This window comes from Lissotriton helveticus, chromosome 3_1 (assembly GCF_964261635.1).
Source record: "Lissotriton helveticus chromosome 3_1, aLisHel1.1, whole genome shotgun sequence".
NCBI classification, from domain to species: Eukaryota; Metazoa; Chordata; class Amphibia; order Caudata; family Salamandridae; genus Lissotriton; species Lissotriton helveticus.
In genome coordinates this window covers 275095225-275112709 of record NC_136061.1, presented here as the reverse complement: position 1 = coordinate 275112709, position 17485 = coordinate 275095225, and the positions used below count along the sequence as shown (strand labels likewise).

The following is a 17485-nucleotide window of genomic DNA, read 5'->3' as shown; positions in this document are numbered from 1 at the left end:
AGGGAGCTGTGGAGTTCGTGCAAGAGCAGTAGATTGGTCAACAATGAAATATTCTGACACTTCCTTGTTAGAAAGAAGGATGGCATACTTCATCAAACCTGGACCTCAGATTCTTGAGCCTCTTGCTCCATGTAGAGCAGTTCAAGATGTTATCCGATGCACAGGTTCTGCTGGCACTTAGACTAATGGAGACTGGATGGTGTTACTTGACTTACAGGATGTGTATTTCCATATACCCATCCTGAAGTCCCACAGGAAGTACCTTTATTTTGTGGTGGGCTTGACTCCTTACCAATTTGCAGTCCTTCCTTTTTTTGGTTTGATGGTGGAGCTACAAGTTTTCACAGCGGTGATGGCGGCAATAGCAGCCCATCTCAGGTAGGGGGGGATTACAGTTTCTTTCCTACTGGGACAACTGCCTGCATCCCCGCTGCACAAATTGAGGTTTTCTATCAATGTGCTTAAATCTCACATTAAACCCTCTCCGTGCCGCTTTCATGGGGCTGTACTGAATACCATCTTGGGCTGAGTGTTGCCACCTGAGCAGACTGTGCTAGACGTTCATGCGCTGCTTTGACGATTTCAGGGTCGGGCTTAGATTCCAGTCCAGTCTGCCTTTCACCTGCTAGGTCAGCTGGCTTTTTGCATTCTCCTGGTGTCGCATTTCTGCTGACACATGAGGTCTATCCGGTGGTGCCTTATCAGGCAGTGATTCCGGCATGAGGGCCACCTTGTAGACTCATAGGCTGAAATTCCCTGTTTTTCTGTGATCTGTTTATGAACTTTGATCAATAAAGAAACTTTGGATAACTTCAGAGCAAATTCCTGTACATTTCTTGCATTGCTGCGCACACCATTCAAGCAACACCTTGTAGACTCCGTTGTGATTTCCAGGGACACTGCTGCGCAGCTTGCCTGGCGGGGTGAGGAGGAGAACCTTTCCAGAGGGGTATCCTGGCAACCCCATCTTGCGGTTGCCACGGTTGGGAAAGATGCCTCCACTCTAAAGCTGGGGGTTCATCTAGGAACTGGAGATCAGAGTTCTTTGGCCTCCTTCACATTAATCTGCTCGAACTGAGGGTGATTTGCCTGGTGCTCGAGGCTTTCTTCCGTCACTGCTGGTCAATCCCGATCTAATCAGACAATACTACTGTGATGAGGTATGTCAACAAACATCTCCCCTCGATCTCCCAGTTGGAGTTTAGAGTTCTCCCCCCTCGTCTCCAGGGTCTACACCTTCATATATGGAACTTAAGCAGGGACACTTTACTGTGTTTAAACTACCTGATGACGTGGTGGAAATGATCTGATATGTCTGTTGCTCCTCTGCAAAATCGCTTTACTCCTGTAGCTGTCATAAGTTTGTCACTTGGTGCACAGAAGATTAGGTTCACTCAGTGAAAGTGCCTGAAGTTTTTACTTTGACACAAAAAGGCTGTGCTGAAGGTATGGTAAAAGGGGGTATCTAGTGGCCTTGTTTGCTTACCTATGCCTGCTGGATCAACCATTCCTTTTCAAGTCCCCATCAACTTGCGGTTCCTCAAAGGTCAGACCAATATTTTTCCACCCACTCCTTTTGTTATGCCACTGTGGGATTTAAGCCTGGTTCTTATTTTTTCATAAAGGCTCAATCTCATCCCTTTCACAGTTGTTTACTACGTCTCAACCATCAAAACTGTTTTTCTTGTTGCTGTTCCTTCCGCAAGGCATGTTAGCGAGTTGGAAGAACTGAGCGCCAAAGTCCCCCTCCCACGTTTTACTCTAGTTCTTCAGAGCCAGAGCTGTTTTCCTCTTGAAGGTGGTGGCTACCTTCCATCTGTGTCAGTTCTGAGTGCTTCCATCTTTCTACCCACCACAACCCCCCTTTCACCCTGCTAAGGAGGCGGAGAGACTGCAGATGCTTGATCCAAAGCTTGTGGTGAGTTTAGACATCAACCGCACAAAGATGACTTGCTTTTCATAGGCTATGTAGGCAACAGGAAAGGGAAAGCAGTGCAGAAAAGAACATTATCTAGATGGATCTTTGTATGCATTAAACTGTGCTATGCCACAGCTCATAAGGATCCACTAGAAGGCATTAGGTCTCATTCTAAAAAAGTCAAATCCACAACTTCAGCCTTGTCTATTGGATTCTCGGTAGGTAACATCAGCAGAGTTGCCACTTGGTCATTCCCTTACACCTTTGCCAAGAATTATTGGCTAGTTTTGGAAGCATTGAGGGGTGGGCATTGTGCCCGATTTGTATTGTATTTCCTCCTGGTATATCCATCCATCACGGCCTTCCATTCGGTAGATGGGGAGTGCACAGGAATCCATTCAAGAGGTAAGAAATCTGCAGGTAGAAGTATCCATCAGAAGAAAAGTTACTTGGAGCCATTAGAAATATCTCAATGACATATCTATCAACTAGAAATATCTGTCCTCTAGAAATATCCACTCGACATATTTTACCGAAGGGAAGTAACTTTTTCTTTTTGATGTACCAAAATGCTTGAGCACAGTCTCGTATTACTTTATTTGTAGGTAACGTCAATTTTAGTTTTGAGGAGATGAATTATAACAGAGATTTGTGAGCCTTTTTATCTTATACGGTCAGCAAATCAGCAGAAACCTATCCTAATAACCTGTTTTTTTGTGTGAATGCTGCTATATCTAAGGTCTTATTTTTCAGACATTCAAACCCCCATTACCCAACAGTTGGTAATTGTCATGAGTGAACATGCATTAAGCATTAAATAACATACAAAATGAGTGTTCAGCTTTATGTAATTCTAAGTTTCCATTCCAAGAATCAGTTTCGAATACACATGGATTTCTTTTTCTGCTGCCAAAGAGAATCCCATATATCATGGTGCCACACAGCAATTCTTTACATTTTTCAAAAATTAAGGCTTGCTACTTTTGCTTTGTACAATAGAAAATTCGTGCTAGCTTTGTGCCACTGCTTTGCACTATACAACTCTGCTAAAGCGTTCCCCATTTATATGAGTGTAATAGTAGTGTGTTTGTTTAGCATTTTTGTAAAGTGCTAGTTATCTGTATTCAGGTCTGTGCGTGTGGGTGGATCTGCCTGTTGGCAGCGGATAGGTTGGTAAGTGATGGTTGGTGTGTATGTGTGACAAGGAATAAAAACTCAAGATTCAACAGTTTCAAGCGAATCACTTGTTTCAAGTTGGTGGTTGTTTCTTGTCCCTTTGAAATGGTGTTCTGTAGCATAGCTAAGAAAGAGTTTATTTAAATGTTGTGCAGCGCTGAAAAACGTTAGTCACATTCTTCGGCAATTCTGCTGCTCATTCCTTACCTCCCAACACTATAATTTGCTATCACAGACAGACTACCATTTAAAGGGACGGTGATCAAGTGTCTGATGTGCCACATGCAATTTTACAATGCAGTCATTTAGAAATCCTGACTAAGTCTCTGAGACGGGGAATGGCAAGGTGGCATAGGTTGTGACAAAAAAACGTAAGTGGCAATTCTAAAACCGATCCTTTTTAGGGAAAACCTCAGTATTGCAAAATCCGTTTCTCTTCAAAACCATCTGACTCCTGATTTGTTTTCCTTCTCAGGCTTGGGACAATCATTTGAGGCGAAACAAGTCTATTGTGGTGGATTTGTTCCATGGACAGTTGCGCTCCCAAGTGAAATGCAAAACATGTGGCCATATAAGTGTTCGCTTTGATCCTTTCAATTTTCTCTCGTTGCCCCTACCAATGGACAGCTATATGCACTTAGAAATTACAGGTGAGATTGTCTTCTTGTGGAAATACCTGCTGCATGTTTTAAGAGAAAGTGCACTCTCTAAACGGTAGAATTTCAAGTAACATTTTTCTCTGAGTGCAGTTGTATATTTTTTGTTTTTTGGTACATGTGAACACATACAGTGCAAGGTTCATATTCTGAAAAGTTAAGAGTGCTGGAAACAGAAACAGAAATCCGGTACACTGGGGCCTCATTAGCATCCGATATAAGTGAGGGAGGTTCACATGAATGTGTCAACAAGTGATTGGATTTTCTGATATTTGCGCCAATGGTAGGGAGCCATGCACCCTTGTGGTGGTGTTTGAGTTGCTTTAAGACCCTGACTTAATTCTTAATACCACCAGACATTCGCAGTGTTGTCCAAGGCCATACCACTTGTTTGGCATTGAACTTTACGTACTCTATGGCTGCCAGAATCTGAACATCTGAGGTTGTTTTGTTCGGAGGCTTTCCATTTGTGCATTGTACTCAACTTGTGGTATACCTAAAGAGGTCTTAAACAGTAAAGATTCCTAAGCTCGCCTAACAAAGGTACATATAATCTACAATGACTCTATTGTTTTTGATACAGAGATGGCTGCTAAAGAACATTCTACAATAGTATGCTTGAGTCTCCTAAAAACAGGAGACAGACTCCCAGTTTGAACTGGGCTTACTCTTTTGGGCGGGTATGCTTATTGTTGGTTCCTGTTGGTACTGAAACAAAAATGATGAACTGGAATGTGACTCTGATTAATTATCAGCCTTATTATTTTAATTTGTGAGTGCTGATTATTACTTGTTATTCTTTCTTACAAGGTTAAACAACATATTGTTAATAATTAGGTGCTTTGTGTATTGACCCATTGCCCGTCTAATGAGTCTGCCAGCAAGCCACAATAGTTTTATCACTCACCCAACCGTGCACAACTATACAAAAATTAGATTTGTGTATAGTTGTGCATGGTTGGGTGAGTGATAAAACTATTGTGGCTTGCTGGCAGACTCAGTAAACAGTGGGCTAAGACGGGCAATGGGTCTGAAGTCTCACTGGTGGTCAGTGTGAGAAAACAACAGCACTTCTTAGAAGGGCTTCTAGAGATACTGGCACAATGCCAAGGCTTCTCAGCATGGCGGCAGTACTTGTATTGGCATTTCACAAGTACCCGAGAATCTAGCATGCTTCTGGGGGTGAAATCCGAGTATTTTCAGCTGGCCTGCCTTTTTTACTAGACAATACTAGTTGGTGTCAGAATGACTGCTATATTTTTAGAAGCACAGCCCGACCCATTATTCCAGTCTGTATTACAGCAAACAAATGATGGACGGAATGCTGACAATGCAAACATTCTCCCCTAGTCAAAAGATCTGGGTTAAATCCATCTTTCTTTTGCCCACTATGCCACACCAGTTTGGACCCAGCCATATGCAAATCAGTCTTGACACTGTGCCCATGCAAATCAGTCTTGACCCTGTGCCCCATTGGAACAGTCCAGACCGAACTGCCAGGCCAGGTGCTCCTTGGGCCCGAAACAAGCATCCTGGGACCAGGACCGGTTTCAGGGAATGTCACCTTTCTAATGCTGTGACATTATTCCAGTCTGAGCAGAAAGCCGAAGATTGGTGTATCATAGTGTGACATTCTATCACCTTCTAGAAAGGCCGGATGCACATTGGTGAGCAGTGCAAGGCGATTACACTGCTTTTAAAGTGCCCAGGCAATATTTTCTAAATCCTGGCACCTTTCATAACCAACAATGCCAGGCAAGTGGTTGACACTGCTTCACTGGACTGTGAGTTACGCGACTCGCTCTGTACTGCATGCAACTACTAGCACAACTCTTTGACGATCAGTGTGATCATTAAACAGAGAAGCAGACAGCTGTAGGTGTTATGCACTACCGTCAATGTTGACAAGCTTCTTAAAGACACAGCATCATGTTGAAGTAAGAGTCCATAAACCAGCTACCCCTTCTAATCACACATTATGGGTGTCTGCCTTCGCCCTTGAGCTGAGCTCTGTTGCCTTTCTGACAGATTTGCACATGTAAATAGCACAGCCATACATTCGTAAATGGCACACCCATACATGCATTCATAAACACTGAAGGTTTGCACGTGTAAACGGCATATTCATACACACCAAAGGTTTGCACGTGTAAACGGCATATTCATACACATTGAAGGTTCGTACGTGTAAAAGGCATATTCTTACATGCATTCATAAACATCGAAGGTACACGCTTGTAAACAACCCATCCACACATGCATTCGTACACACAGAAGGTTCGCTCTTGTAAACAGCATATTCATACACACTGACGGTTTGCGCATTTAAACAGCATATTTATTCACACATTCATACCCACCGAAGTTTCACTCTTATAAACGGCAAAGTTATACATGCATTCATACACACCAAAGGTTTGAGCGTGTAAACGGCATATTCATACACACCGAAGGTCTGTGCGTGTAAAGGGCATATTCATACACACCGAAGGTTCGTGCGTGTAAATGGCATATTCATACACATCGAAGGTTCGTGCATGTATTGTATTGTATTGTATTGTATTGTTATTTATATAGCGCGGTTGCTGCCCAATGGGCGTCCAAGCGCTGAAGCATGACGACAGAACTGGGAGTGACGGAGGATTAGGTTTCAGTGGACCTCGCAAACAAGTAGGTTTTCAATTGTTTGCGGAACGAGAGCAAGTTTGAATTGGTCCGGAGATGTAGTGGGAGTGAATTCCACATCCTAGAGGTGTTTAAGGAGAACAGCCTTCCTCCGGTCCTAGCTCTCCTAACTCTGGGTACTACGGCCAGGAAGGCCTCCGTGGACCGGAGGTTTCTTTTCGGATGATATTGGGTGACTAGCTTATCAGTGATAGCTGGGCCTGTCTTCCAGAAGGCCCGGTGGGCAATGCATAGTGCCTTAAATGCCACTCTCTGTCTCACGGGGAGCCAGTGTAAGCTGTTCAATGCGGGTTTGGCAGATTGCATCCGTGGAATCTGTAGCAGGGTGCGGGCTGCACTATTCTGCACCACTTGAAGCTTTCGTAGGGTTGTCTCGGGGGCTCCAACATACAGGGCGTTGTTTGAGTCCAGCCGGGACTGAATCAGGCCCTGTACTGCCACTTGTTTGGCTTCCATTGGGAGGAGGTGGAGGACTTTCCTTATTGTTCTTAGTAGGCCAAAGCAGATGGCGGATAGTTTGGTGGCCTGAGTGGAAAAGGAGAGTTTTTTGTCAAGCCATACTCCTAGGCTTTTTACGCTTTCTTTGGGAGTGGGAGGGGGGCCCAGGCACGGAGGCCATAGGGAGGTGAATGACATTGGTGATGCTGGACCTAGGAGCAAGAGCTCGGTTTTGTCTCCATTAAGTTTTAAGGAGGAGCATGTCATCCACTTCTTGATATCCTCTAGGCAGTTCATCAGACTTCCTGAAGTATGTCTGGTGCCCTCTTGAGCCAGTGAAACCACTAGCTGGGTATCGTCAGCATATGATACAATTTTTATGCCATAAGGTTCGACGATCCCAGCCAACGGCTTCATGTATACATTGAACAACGCAGGGCTCAGTGAAGAGCCCTGCGGTACCCCGCAGTTCAGGGGTTTACTGGCTGATCTTGTGTCCCCGTCAAAGATCTGAAAGGATCTATTGTTCAAGAATGAGTCAAGCCATCTTAAAGCATCACCTGTGACGCCGATGTTGCACAAACGGTTCAGCAAGGTGGCATAACTGACCGTGTCGAAGGCCGCGCTTAGATCAAGGAGGATCACTGCCACTGATCCTCCCTGATCTAGTATCTTTCGTGACTCTTCGGTGACCGCGAGCAGGGCAGTTTCAGTGCCGTGCTTGGGCCTGAATCCTGTCTGGGTTGGGTCGAGGAGTGAGTTGTTTTCCAGAAATTGTACAAGCTGGGTGTTTATGTGCTTCTCCAGCACCTTACTTACCCAAGGGAGTAGTGAGATTGGGCGGTAACTGGAGTGATCTTCTGGGTTGAGGGTGGGTTTTTTCAACAGTGCCCGAACCATAGCTCTCTTCCATCCAGTGGGTACTGTACAAGAGGATATGGAGGCGTTAAGGAGGTCCAACACCACGGGGAGAGTGGTTTGGCTTGCCTGGAGCAGTATCTCTGGTGGGGCAGGATCAAGGGGAGAGCCGGATTTAACTTGACGTGCCAGTTGGTGCAGTGTGTCCAGGTTTAATGGAGGGAAACGTTCCAGAATTGGCTGCCCTGGGGGGGGAGGATTGCTCGGAGAAATATGATTGGGTATTTCTGGATTGCTGGCTAGTGTCGGAAAGGCGGAGTAGATCTGAGTGACTTTATTATGAAAGAAGTCAGCAAGTTTGTTACATTGTTCTAGCGTTTTTGTAACAGGGGGAGCGGTGTTCACGTTAATACATTTTTTAACTAAGTGGAAAATTTCCTTAGGTTTTGATTTGGCTGCCATTATTTGGTCTGCGAAGTAGGATGCCTGGGCCGCTCTGACCACATTTCTGTAGTCCTTGATTGCCTTTTTATATTGGGATTTTTTTCCAGGAAGAAAATCGAGTCGCCAAGCTCTCTCTTTTTTCCTGCAGAGGCGTTTTTGGTCTCTCAAGGAGTCTGAAAACCAGGGCGCAGATTTATGCGACCTCGTGGGGATGGATTTCCATAGAGGGAGGATCGTGTCCAATGACTCCCTGATCCAACCCTCATAGTTTTTATTTGCTTGGTTGGGGTCTGTGCAGGGTAGTGGGGGAGAGCATTCTAGGTTGGATATCCATGGTTCTATGGGAAGTTCTTTCCAGTTTCTCTTGGTTATGGGTTGGGGGGTCGATGAAGGGGGCTTGAGGGTAGACCAGGAAAGTGGAACTAAAAAATGGTCCGACCATGGAAGGCAGGTGGGTTGCCCCACCATTAATTCAGTGCAGTTACTGAATATCGGGTCAAGGAGGTTGCCCTTTTCATGGGTGGGGGCTTTAACCAGCTGGATCAGCTGAAGGGCTGCTAGGTCCTCTGTTAATTCCCCGGCAGCAAGATCTGTGGGGGAGTTGAAATGGAAATTAAGATCTCCTAGGACCGTGTAGTTAGCCGAGGTTAGAATACGATTAGCAATAATACCTGGGAGAGATCTGTGAAACAGCTTCCCTGGGTCTGGGGGGCGATATATCAAGGTGCCAGAGAAGGAGCTGTTCGCAGTGAAGTCTATGCTAAATGCTAGGCTCTCGCACTCAGGGATAGGTTCGATAATGGTGCGGCAACGATACTTGTCTTTTAGAATGATGGCCAGGCCTCCACCTCTCCCCTTAGTCCGGTCTAGTCTATGAATTTGAACCCCGGGGGGTAGGGCTGAGACGATGTCTGGCTCTGAATGATACATGAGCCATGTCTCGGTCAGGAAGATGGCATCTGGATTATGTAGAAAAGTCAGCCCATAACGAACCGGATGCCCAGGCTGCTGGCGCAAGGCGCCTCTTAGTTTCCATCGTAAATAATTACCAAATGAAGAGACGGGCACTGGAAGCAGGAAGACAAGGAAAAAGGTTTATTTCTCATGAGGAGAGCATGTCATTTGGGACACTCGCATAGTGTCTTCGGGAGGTGCTCTAACAAGTTTCTCTGAGGCTTCGTCTTTTATACACAGGTTTAAGGCACACACACATCCTTCATTACAATCAAGACATTGTGAAGTATGAAGATATTCCAACACGTGGCTACAGTAGGGGCCCTTATCCTCCATGCAATAGGAGGGGGCTGTCACGTAGCTGAGTGTTCTGCTGATTCCATTGGAATGTGTGTGCCTGATCGAATCTCAGGGGGTGGGGTGGTCATGATCAATAGTGGCTCCTTTCAAGAGAGGCGAGTGCATACAGTAGTGGGCAATAAACTGTATCCTCGGGCTAAGGGATGACCAGCGGTCCGTGCAGACATTCAGGCTCAGAGGTCGGGGTCATCAGAGGAGGGGTATTCATGGAAGGAAAGGAGGTGTTGGTCAGGCGTGGGGTGTGATCCCTAGAGACAGAGTCATGCGGGAGGGGAGGTGCTCATGACTTGTACATGTGAGGGCGGGGGGGCAGTCAGGGTGCATGGGGGAAGCTTGCAGGGTCAGGGAAGGGGCTGATGATCGATCATGAACAAGGAGACCATGATACCTAAAATGGCTGTCGTGTACGTGTGTGCATGGGTCTATGCTAGCGGGATAACACAGTCAGTGTTTTAGCGATATCCGTTCTGCTTACAACAAGGGGTACTGTGAACACAAATGAACGCCGCTTATGTACATACACATTGCTATTTTCAACAATTATATTCTTCTAATAATACGAACATTTGTGTGCTGTGCCGTGGTAGGGAACGGCAATTTAGCATAAACATATGGTAATCCTGGGACGTGGCTGGGACGTGGCTGGCGGCGCAGTGGTGTCAAAGGGGTGTTTACAGCCGGTGCAACGAGTGGGAAGTTCAGCTGGGTGGTAGGAGAGCGGACATTGTACAGTGGTGGAGTTCCTTATATTTTTGATGGTCGACGGGCTATATGTCCTGACCTGGGTGGAGTGGGGGGCAGGGGTTGTGGCCCCTGGTCCCGTCTGGTCGCGGACGGGCTTGCCTTTGGCGTGCCTTCGGCGCACCGCCGGCGCGCCCGCTGCGCCCGTCCGCTGCGCCTCCGGAAGCAGCACATTCTTAAATGTCAGATGGGGGGGGCGTGGCCTAAGTCAGTGGGCGTTGCCCGGGGGGTCACGGCGGTTGGTCCTCCGCCCCGCTTCAGCGCCTGACTCGGCAAGTTTATCACAGTCACAATGTTTAAAAGTAATCTTTAAAATTGCGTAAAATCACAGGTTATCACAGTCACAATATTTAAAAGTAATCTTTAGAAAATTGCGTCCTTGCTCTCGGCTTTCCGCCTCAAGAGCTCTGTCCCATACGAGCGCTGGTCAACAAGCGCGCTTACTTATAGCGAGGGGGGGGGGCCTAAGTCAGTGGGCGTTGCCCGGGGGTCACGGCGGTTGTCCTCCGCCATGCTTCAGCGCCTGACTCGGCTGCGCGGGGAGGCAATCACCAGGGGAGCAATCGGTAAGAAGTTTTTTTAAAATCACAAGTTTATCACAGTCACAATGTTTAAAAGTAATCTTTAAAATTGCGTAAAATCACAGGTTATCACAGTCACAATATTTAAAAGTAATCTTTAGAAAATTGCGTCCTTGCTCTCGGCTTTCCGCCTCAAGAGCTCTGTCCCATACGAGCGCTGGTCAACAAGCGCGCTTACTTATAGCGAGGGGGGGCGTGGCCTAAGTCAGTGGGCGTTGCCCGGGGGGTCACGGCGGTTGTCCTCCGCCCCGCTTCAGCACCTGACTCGGCTGCGCGGGGAGGCAATCACCAGGGGAGCAATCGGTAAGAAGTTTTTTTTAAATCACTAGTGGAGAAGCGTGGCTCAGTGGTTAGAGGCGGCAGACCCGGAAGCTGAGATCAGCCGTGGACCAGGGTTCGATTCCCCGCCTCGGCGGGTCTCGGGCTCAAAAAAATTCCACGGACTCGACAATTCTCGCTCCGGTGCCTACTCGACTCATGGGGTCACACTCTGCGACTCTGGGCAATAGCTTGCTTAATCTCCACTACGGCCCCTCGCGGCGGGATGCCTGGCTTTCACCTTGTGAATACCCTGCCGGGGTATCTCACAGGGGAATACCAGGACGGGTTCCCTAAGCAAGCGCCTTGAGACCCCTGGGTGATTCGTGCGCTATATAAATCGAAATACATTTACATTTATCACAGTCACAATGTTTAAAAGTAATCTTTAAAATTGCGTAAAATCACAGGTTATCACAGTCACAATATTTAAAAGTAATCTTTAGAAAATTGCGTCCTTGCTCTCGGCTTTCCGCCTCAAGAGCTCTGTCCCATACCATGGCATATTCATACTTACCGAAGGTTCGTGCGTGTAAACGGCATAATCATACTTACCGAAGGTTCGTGCATGTAAACGGCATATTTATACACACCGAAGGTTCGTGCGTGTAAAGGGCATATTCATACACACCGAAGGTTCGTGCGTGTAAACGGCATATTCATACGCACCGAATGTTTGTGCGGGTAAAGGGCATATTCATACACACCGAAGGTTCGTGCATGTACAGGGCATATTCATACACACCGAAGGTTCGTGCGTGTAAACGGCATATTACTCCAGTATTGGAGCTTTCATAGATTCACATACCTGAATCATTTCCCCGTCGTCGAGACAGGAGTCTCCGGTATATAAAAAAGCAATGCTTAGCAGCTTAGCAGTATAACTAACTGAAAAAAAAGACCTAGGCCCATTTCCCTTTTGCTTTGTTATGTAAAAAAGGACCAAACTTTTCCCTTAGCCAATCAGAGCTCCTCACCCTCTAGAACCCTCCTGAGAGAACCTTCTGCCCCTCAGATTTTCTACCGGCACGTTGTGCTAGGGAGTCTCCTTTGAGCTCTGCTCAAACTATGGATATCCAACTTTGTAGAAGCTTGATTTCATTCTATTTCTTGTGGATTTGAGAATATGGCAAACTATTTCTCATCTACATCCTTGAGAATGTCTGGAAAAGAGAAAAAAAGTGTCTTTTTAGAGCCTGTGCCACCTGCTCTAAAAAGAGACTCTACACTGATGACCCACATGAAGACTGCATATACTGTCTTTATCCGGACCACCAAGCAAAGGATTGCAAGGTATGTCGCACTTTCTCTAGCAAGACCCTTGGAGATCGTGAGGGACGCCTTTTAATTTGGCTTCAGAAGATCAAGGCCAGAAAGGAGGTGGTTTCTAGTGATAGTGACCAGGAATCCTCCTCTTCGTCCAGGAGATCTCAAAAAAGATCAAGATCTCCTCAGGCTCATTCCTCAGGGGACCTTCCTGAGAAGGCCCTAAAAAAGACCACTCAAGGGTCTTCAGGGCATAGTCCTTCCAAATCTCCTCAGCCAAAAGTAAAGGAGTGCAAAGGACACACTTTGAGAGAAAAAGGATCCAAAAGAGCCTCTTCTGAGCCTTCAAAGACACCACCTTTGGCTTCAGCATCATTCAAGAAGCCATCCTCTAGTATTCCTGAGGATAAAGTGAAAGAATCGACATCGTCGACGGGATCGTCGACGAGGCCGTCGACGAAGAAGTCATCGTCTACGGCGACGACCACAGAGGTACAGAAGCTACCATTGATTGTATTAGAGTCAGCGTCGACGGGTGAGTCGAAGGGAGTGTCGAGGGGAGTGTCGACGACGGCAGTGTCGACGCCGGTAACATCGACGACGACATCTTTGACGACGGTGGTGATGACGACGGCCATGCCGACGACGGGATCGTCGTCGACGGTGATGACAACAGGGTCGCCGACAACGATTACGATATGGACGGTGAGGAATGGTTCTACTGCACTGACGACGACGACAACAACTTCGTTGGGTATGCCAGGCCTCTCACACTATCGCTACCAACAAGAGCCTCAGGAAGAGATGGTCGCAATGCCATCTTCAATGATGATGGACTTGCAATTCATGTTGGCGGAGTATAAGAAGAGGTTTCCTCCATCAGTGGTCCCTCAAGACGTTCCACCTTCACGTCCTCGTTCTAATCCGACCACTCCAGTCCGCAGTAGGGAAAGCCTACTAGACACTGCTCCGCAGACACCTCAGGTCCAGCAGCAGCAGGATCCTGTGACCACAGATGATGAGGACCGCGAAGAAGGGGAGCTAACGGAACCCCAGAGAGAATGGAATGACTACCTAATTCCCTCTCCACCATCACCCACCCAAGTGCCAGCGGATTCTCCACCAGTGTATATTGGTGGATTCCACAACTTAATGGAGAGAGCTGCAAAGTGATTTCAGCTGCTGATGAAAACAACTCAGCCAGAATGTTTTCTTTATGACTTTAAGGAGCCCTATCAAAAATCAATCAGGTCCATACCAATCATTGACCACGTATGGAAGGAAGGGTTACAAGTGATGACAACTCCAGCAACGGTTACACCGGTACTAGCGAGGTTGGACAAAAAATATAAAGCGCCCACGGATGCTCCGGCGTGTTTGCTGGGCCATCCTAAACAAGACTCTATCATTTCGCAGGCAGCGCAACAAAAATCTAAAAACCCATCAGCACCTATTTCTGCACCTCAAGACAGGGAGGGACGGCGTTTAGACAATGCAGGTAAACGATTCTCCTCGATGTCAGCTCTCCTTGTCAGAGCAGCTAATGCCCTTGCCATCCTGGACAGAAATAACAGACAGATGTGGTGCGATATAGCACCATATGTCGACCTCCTTCCGGAAGACAGTAAGCAGGACGCGAAGAAAGTTCTGCAGGAAGGGGAGAGAACTTCATCTGAAGTTATCGATTGTGCTATGGACATAGTTACCACAGCCTTTCGTTCCCTAGGAGGAGCAGCAGTTTTGCGGCGCCTGGATTGGCTGAGGGCCACGGCCTTAAGACCGGAGGTCCAAAATAAGATTCTGGATCTACCTTTTGATGGGGAGGATCTGTTTGGATGTCTAGTGGATGAGACTCTTCAGAGTATTAAGAAGGACACTGATACGGCGAAAGCCGTGGGTACGTTACCGGAAGGTGCCCTTTCGAGGCGTCCGTGGAAGAGGACAACCTTCGTATAGAGGTAGCTACCAGCAAGGAAGATACACATCCTATTCGCAGGCCTACCGGCAGCAATATGGCCAGAAACACTCTGGGGCTACTCTAAGTCCACACCCAGAGGACGAGGAGGTCGTTCAGGGAAAGATAACAATAAAAGGCAATGACAACTTTCAAGTTCTGGGTTCTTATCCTCCTACCATGTCAAATGTTCCCCTGGGTGGAAGAGTGACTCATTATTTACAACAGTGGCAGAAAATAACATCGGACAAATGGGTCCTCCACATAATAAAATTCGGAAATACTCTGGAATTCCTATACTTCCCTCCTCCCACGCCACCTACATATCAAGAAGTAAAACACCTGTCTCAGATGCGTCGGGAGATTCTGGCAATGCTCCGAATAGAGCAATAGAACCGGTGCCGGACACGGATTTTATTCCCGTTTCTTCTTGATCAGAAAGGATGCTATCAGGTGGCTTCCGATCTTGGACCTACGGTCCCCAAATGCCTATCTCAAAAAACAGTCATTGAGAATGGTGACCCTCCAAGATATTCTGCTGCTCTTAATCCCAGGAGATCAGATGACCTCCCTAGATTTACAGGATGCATATTTTCATATCCCCATCCATCTGTCCCACAGAAAGTTCCTTCATTTTACAGTGTCCAAAGACCATTACCAATTCAAAGTGCTGCCATTCGGCCTCAAATCTGCACCCAGAAGTTTTACAAAATGTCTGGCGCCAGTGGCAGCCTATCTCCGAAGGCAAAAACACCAAATATTCCCATACCTGGACGACTGGTTAGTAAAGGTACCATCGCAGGAGGCAGCTCACGCTTTGACTTTGGCTTGCATGGAGTTGTTTGCAGATCTGGGCCTGAGCTTAAACATGGAAAAATCATCTCTGCAGCCAGAACGATCAGGTTTCTAGGTGCAATCCTAGATACATCGCAAAACAAGGCATTCCCATCCATAGAGAGGCAATTGGGACTCGTCTCTCTAGCCAAAGAATTCAGGAGAAGAAAGTCTCCTTCAGTCCGAAAATATAAATCGCTTCTGGGGACGATGTCTTCATGCATACCACTCATTTCCCTATGTCGTTTGAGAATGCTGCCGTTACAAGAAGAGCTAGACCTTTAGTGGTGCCAAGCAAAGGAATCCTTCGAGGACAAGATCAAAGTCACGCAACCAATGTTGCAGGCGGTAAAGTGGTGGACTCGCAGGAACAATATCTTGGTGGGTCTGTCCTTCCTGACCAAACCAGCTCTGTTAGTAGTTACCACGGATGCCTCTCTCGAAGGATGGGGAGCAGTACTACAGGAGTTACAAGTCAGCGGCCGATGGAACAGACAGGAACAACACCTTCACATACACCTATTGGAATTAAGGACAATAGGATTAGCATTGTTGGCCTTCCTGCCAAGAATAGAAGGGAGATCAGTGTTAGTGCAGACAGACAACACAACGGCAATGCACTACATAAACAAACAGGAGGGCACAAGATCTCTCAATCTCTCTGTCAAAAGAAGCTCAGAAAATATGGAAATGGGCGATAGATCACAGAGTGACTGAAGGCCATACATCTTACAGGAGATCAAAACACAACAGTGGACACTCTCAGCAGGCAAACAACGGCCTGTCACGAGTGGGAGCTGGATCAGGACACGCTGTTGACCATCTTTGCCAAGTGGGGAATACCCACAGCGGATCTGTTTGCCACAGCCCAGAACAAGAAGTGCCAATTCTTTGCAAGCTGGCGTCACCAAAGGGGCTCATGGGGTGAATGCGTTTTCAATGGCATGGTCAGGCGTCTTTGCCTACGCGTTTCCACCGATTCCCCTGCTGCCACAAGGGCTCACGAAGATGAAAAAAGAACCGTGCAGAATGATACTAACAGCCCCTTTGTGGCCCAGGCAGAAGTGTAAACGGCATATTCATACACACCGTAGATTCGTGTGTGTAAATGGCATATTCATACACACCGAAGGTTCGTGCGTGTAAACGGCATATTCATACACACTGAAGGTTTGCACGTGTAAATCGCCTATTCATACACACTGAAGATTTGCACGTGTAAACTGCATAATCTAAAGAAACAGGTTAGTATTAGATTCCTTACCTTAGAATATCCCCAGGCGTCAGTCTGGATCCGGAAAGTTTTGCGTAGCAGTACCCCTGCGCGTCGGTAGGCATCGTCTGCGGCTCCGCATCTGTCGTCTGCGTCTTTGGCGCCGGGATGACGTCACCGGAGTACTTAGACGCCGCCCTCGCTTTTTCCCGCGCCGATCCAGAAAAAGTGGTACCCATTAGTCAGTTTTTGACTAAACTTTTTCGATCCTTTTGATCTGTTTTTAGAGTCAAACGACTCCATCGGTGCCGGTAGGGATTCCCGGGTTCAAACCCTGTGCCGACTGCAGCCGACTGATGTCGGTTACCGACCCCCATCGCTGGTGCCTGTATTGCTTAGGGGCCGACCACAATGACAAGTCTTGCCCCCACTGACGGGCCTTGAGTGACCACTGCGCCTTTCAGTAGGCCGGGTCACCCCCCTTGTTCCAGCCGCTACCTGCTCCTGCCGTTCCTGCTGGGACTCCCGCCCGCCTGCTCCTGCCGCCGCTGCCCTCCCTGCACCCGAGCGACCCAGCCTCAGCTGAGCCGCACGGCCGCCAGTTATTCCCGCCGCTGACCCCCTGCGGCCCCGCCCACCACCAGCCCATTGGCCGCCCCGCTCCCGCCAACCCAGCTGACCCGCCCTCCCGTCCCCCTACTTAAGGGATCGTCGGTGTGCTCAGGAGTGACCACTGCGCCTTTCAGTAGGCCGGGTCACCCCCCTTGTTCCAGCCGCTACCTGCTCCTGCCGTTCCTGCTGGGACTCCCGCCCGCCTGCTCCTGCCGCCGCTGCCCTCCCTGCACCCGAGCGACCCAGCCTCAGCTGAGCCGCACGGCCGCCAGTTTTTCCCGCCGCTGACCCCCTGCGGCCCCGCCCACCACCAGCCCATTGACCGCCCCGCTCCCGCCAACCCAGCTGACCCGCCCTCCCGTCCCCCTACTTATGACGCCCCCTGAGCGACCGCGCGCAGCGGGAGCACCGAATGAGCACCAAAGGTAAGCCCGTCTGCGCCCGTCCGCGCCTGGACCGCGCCCAGTGCCAGGACCC

General features: G+C 48.0%; 1 protein-coding gene across 3 annotated transcripts in view; it reads left to right on the top strand.

Annotated features, from left to right (window-relative positions):
• Window positions 1-17485, top strand: part of USP32 (ubiquitin specific peptidase 32) — a 1745589-nt gene that overhangs the window by 1245061 nt on the left and 483043 nt on the right. For all 3 annotated transcript variants that reach the window (XM_078679804.1, XM_078679802.1, XM_078679803.1), the window contains exon 23: window positions 3570-3744. In XM_078679804.1, coding sequence (XP_078535930.1) covers window positions 3570-3744 — 175 coding nt within the window. The remainder of the gene's footprint in view (window positions 1-3569; window positions 3745-17485) is intronic.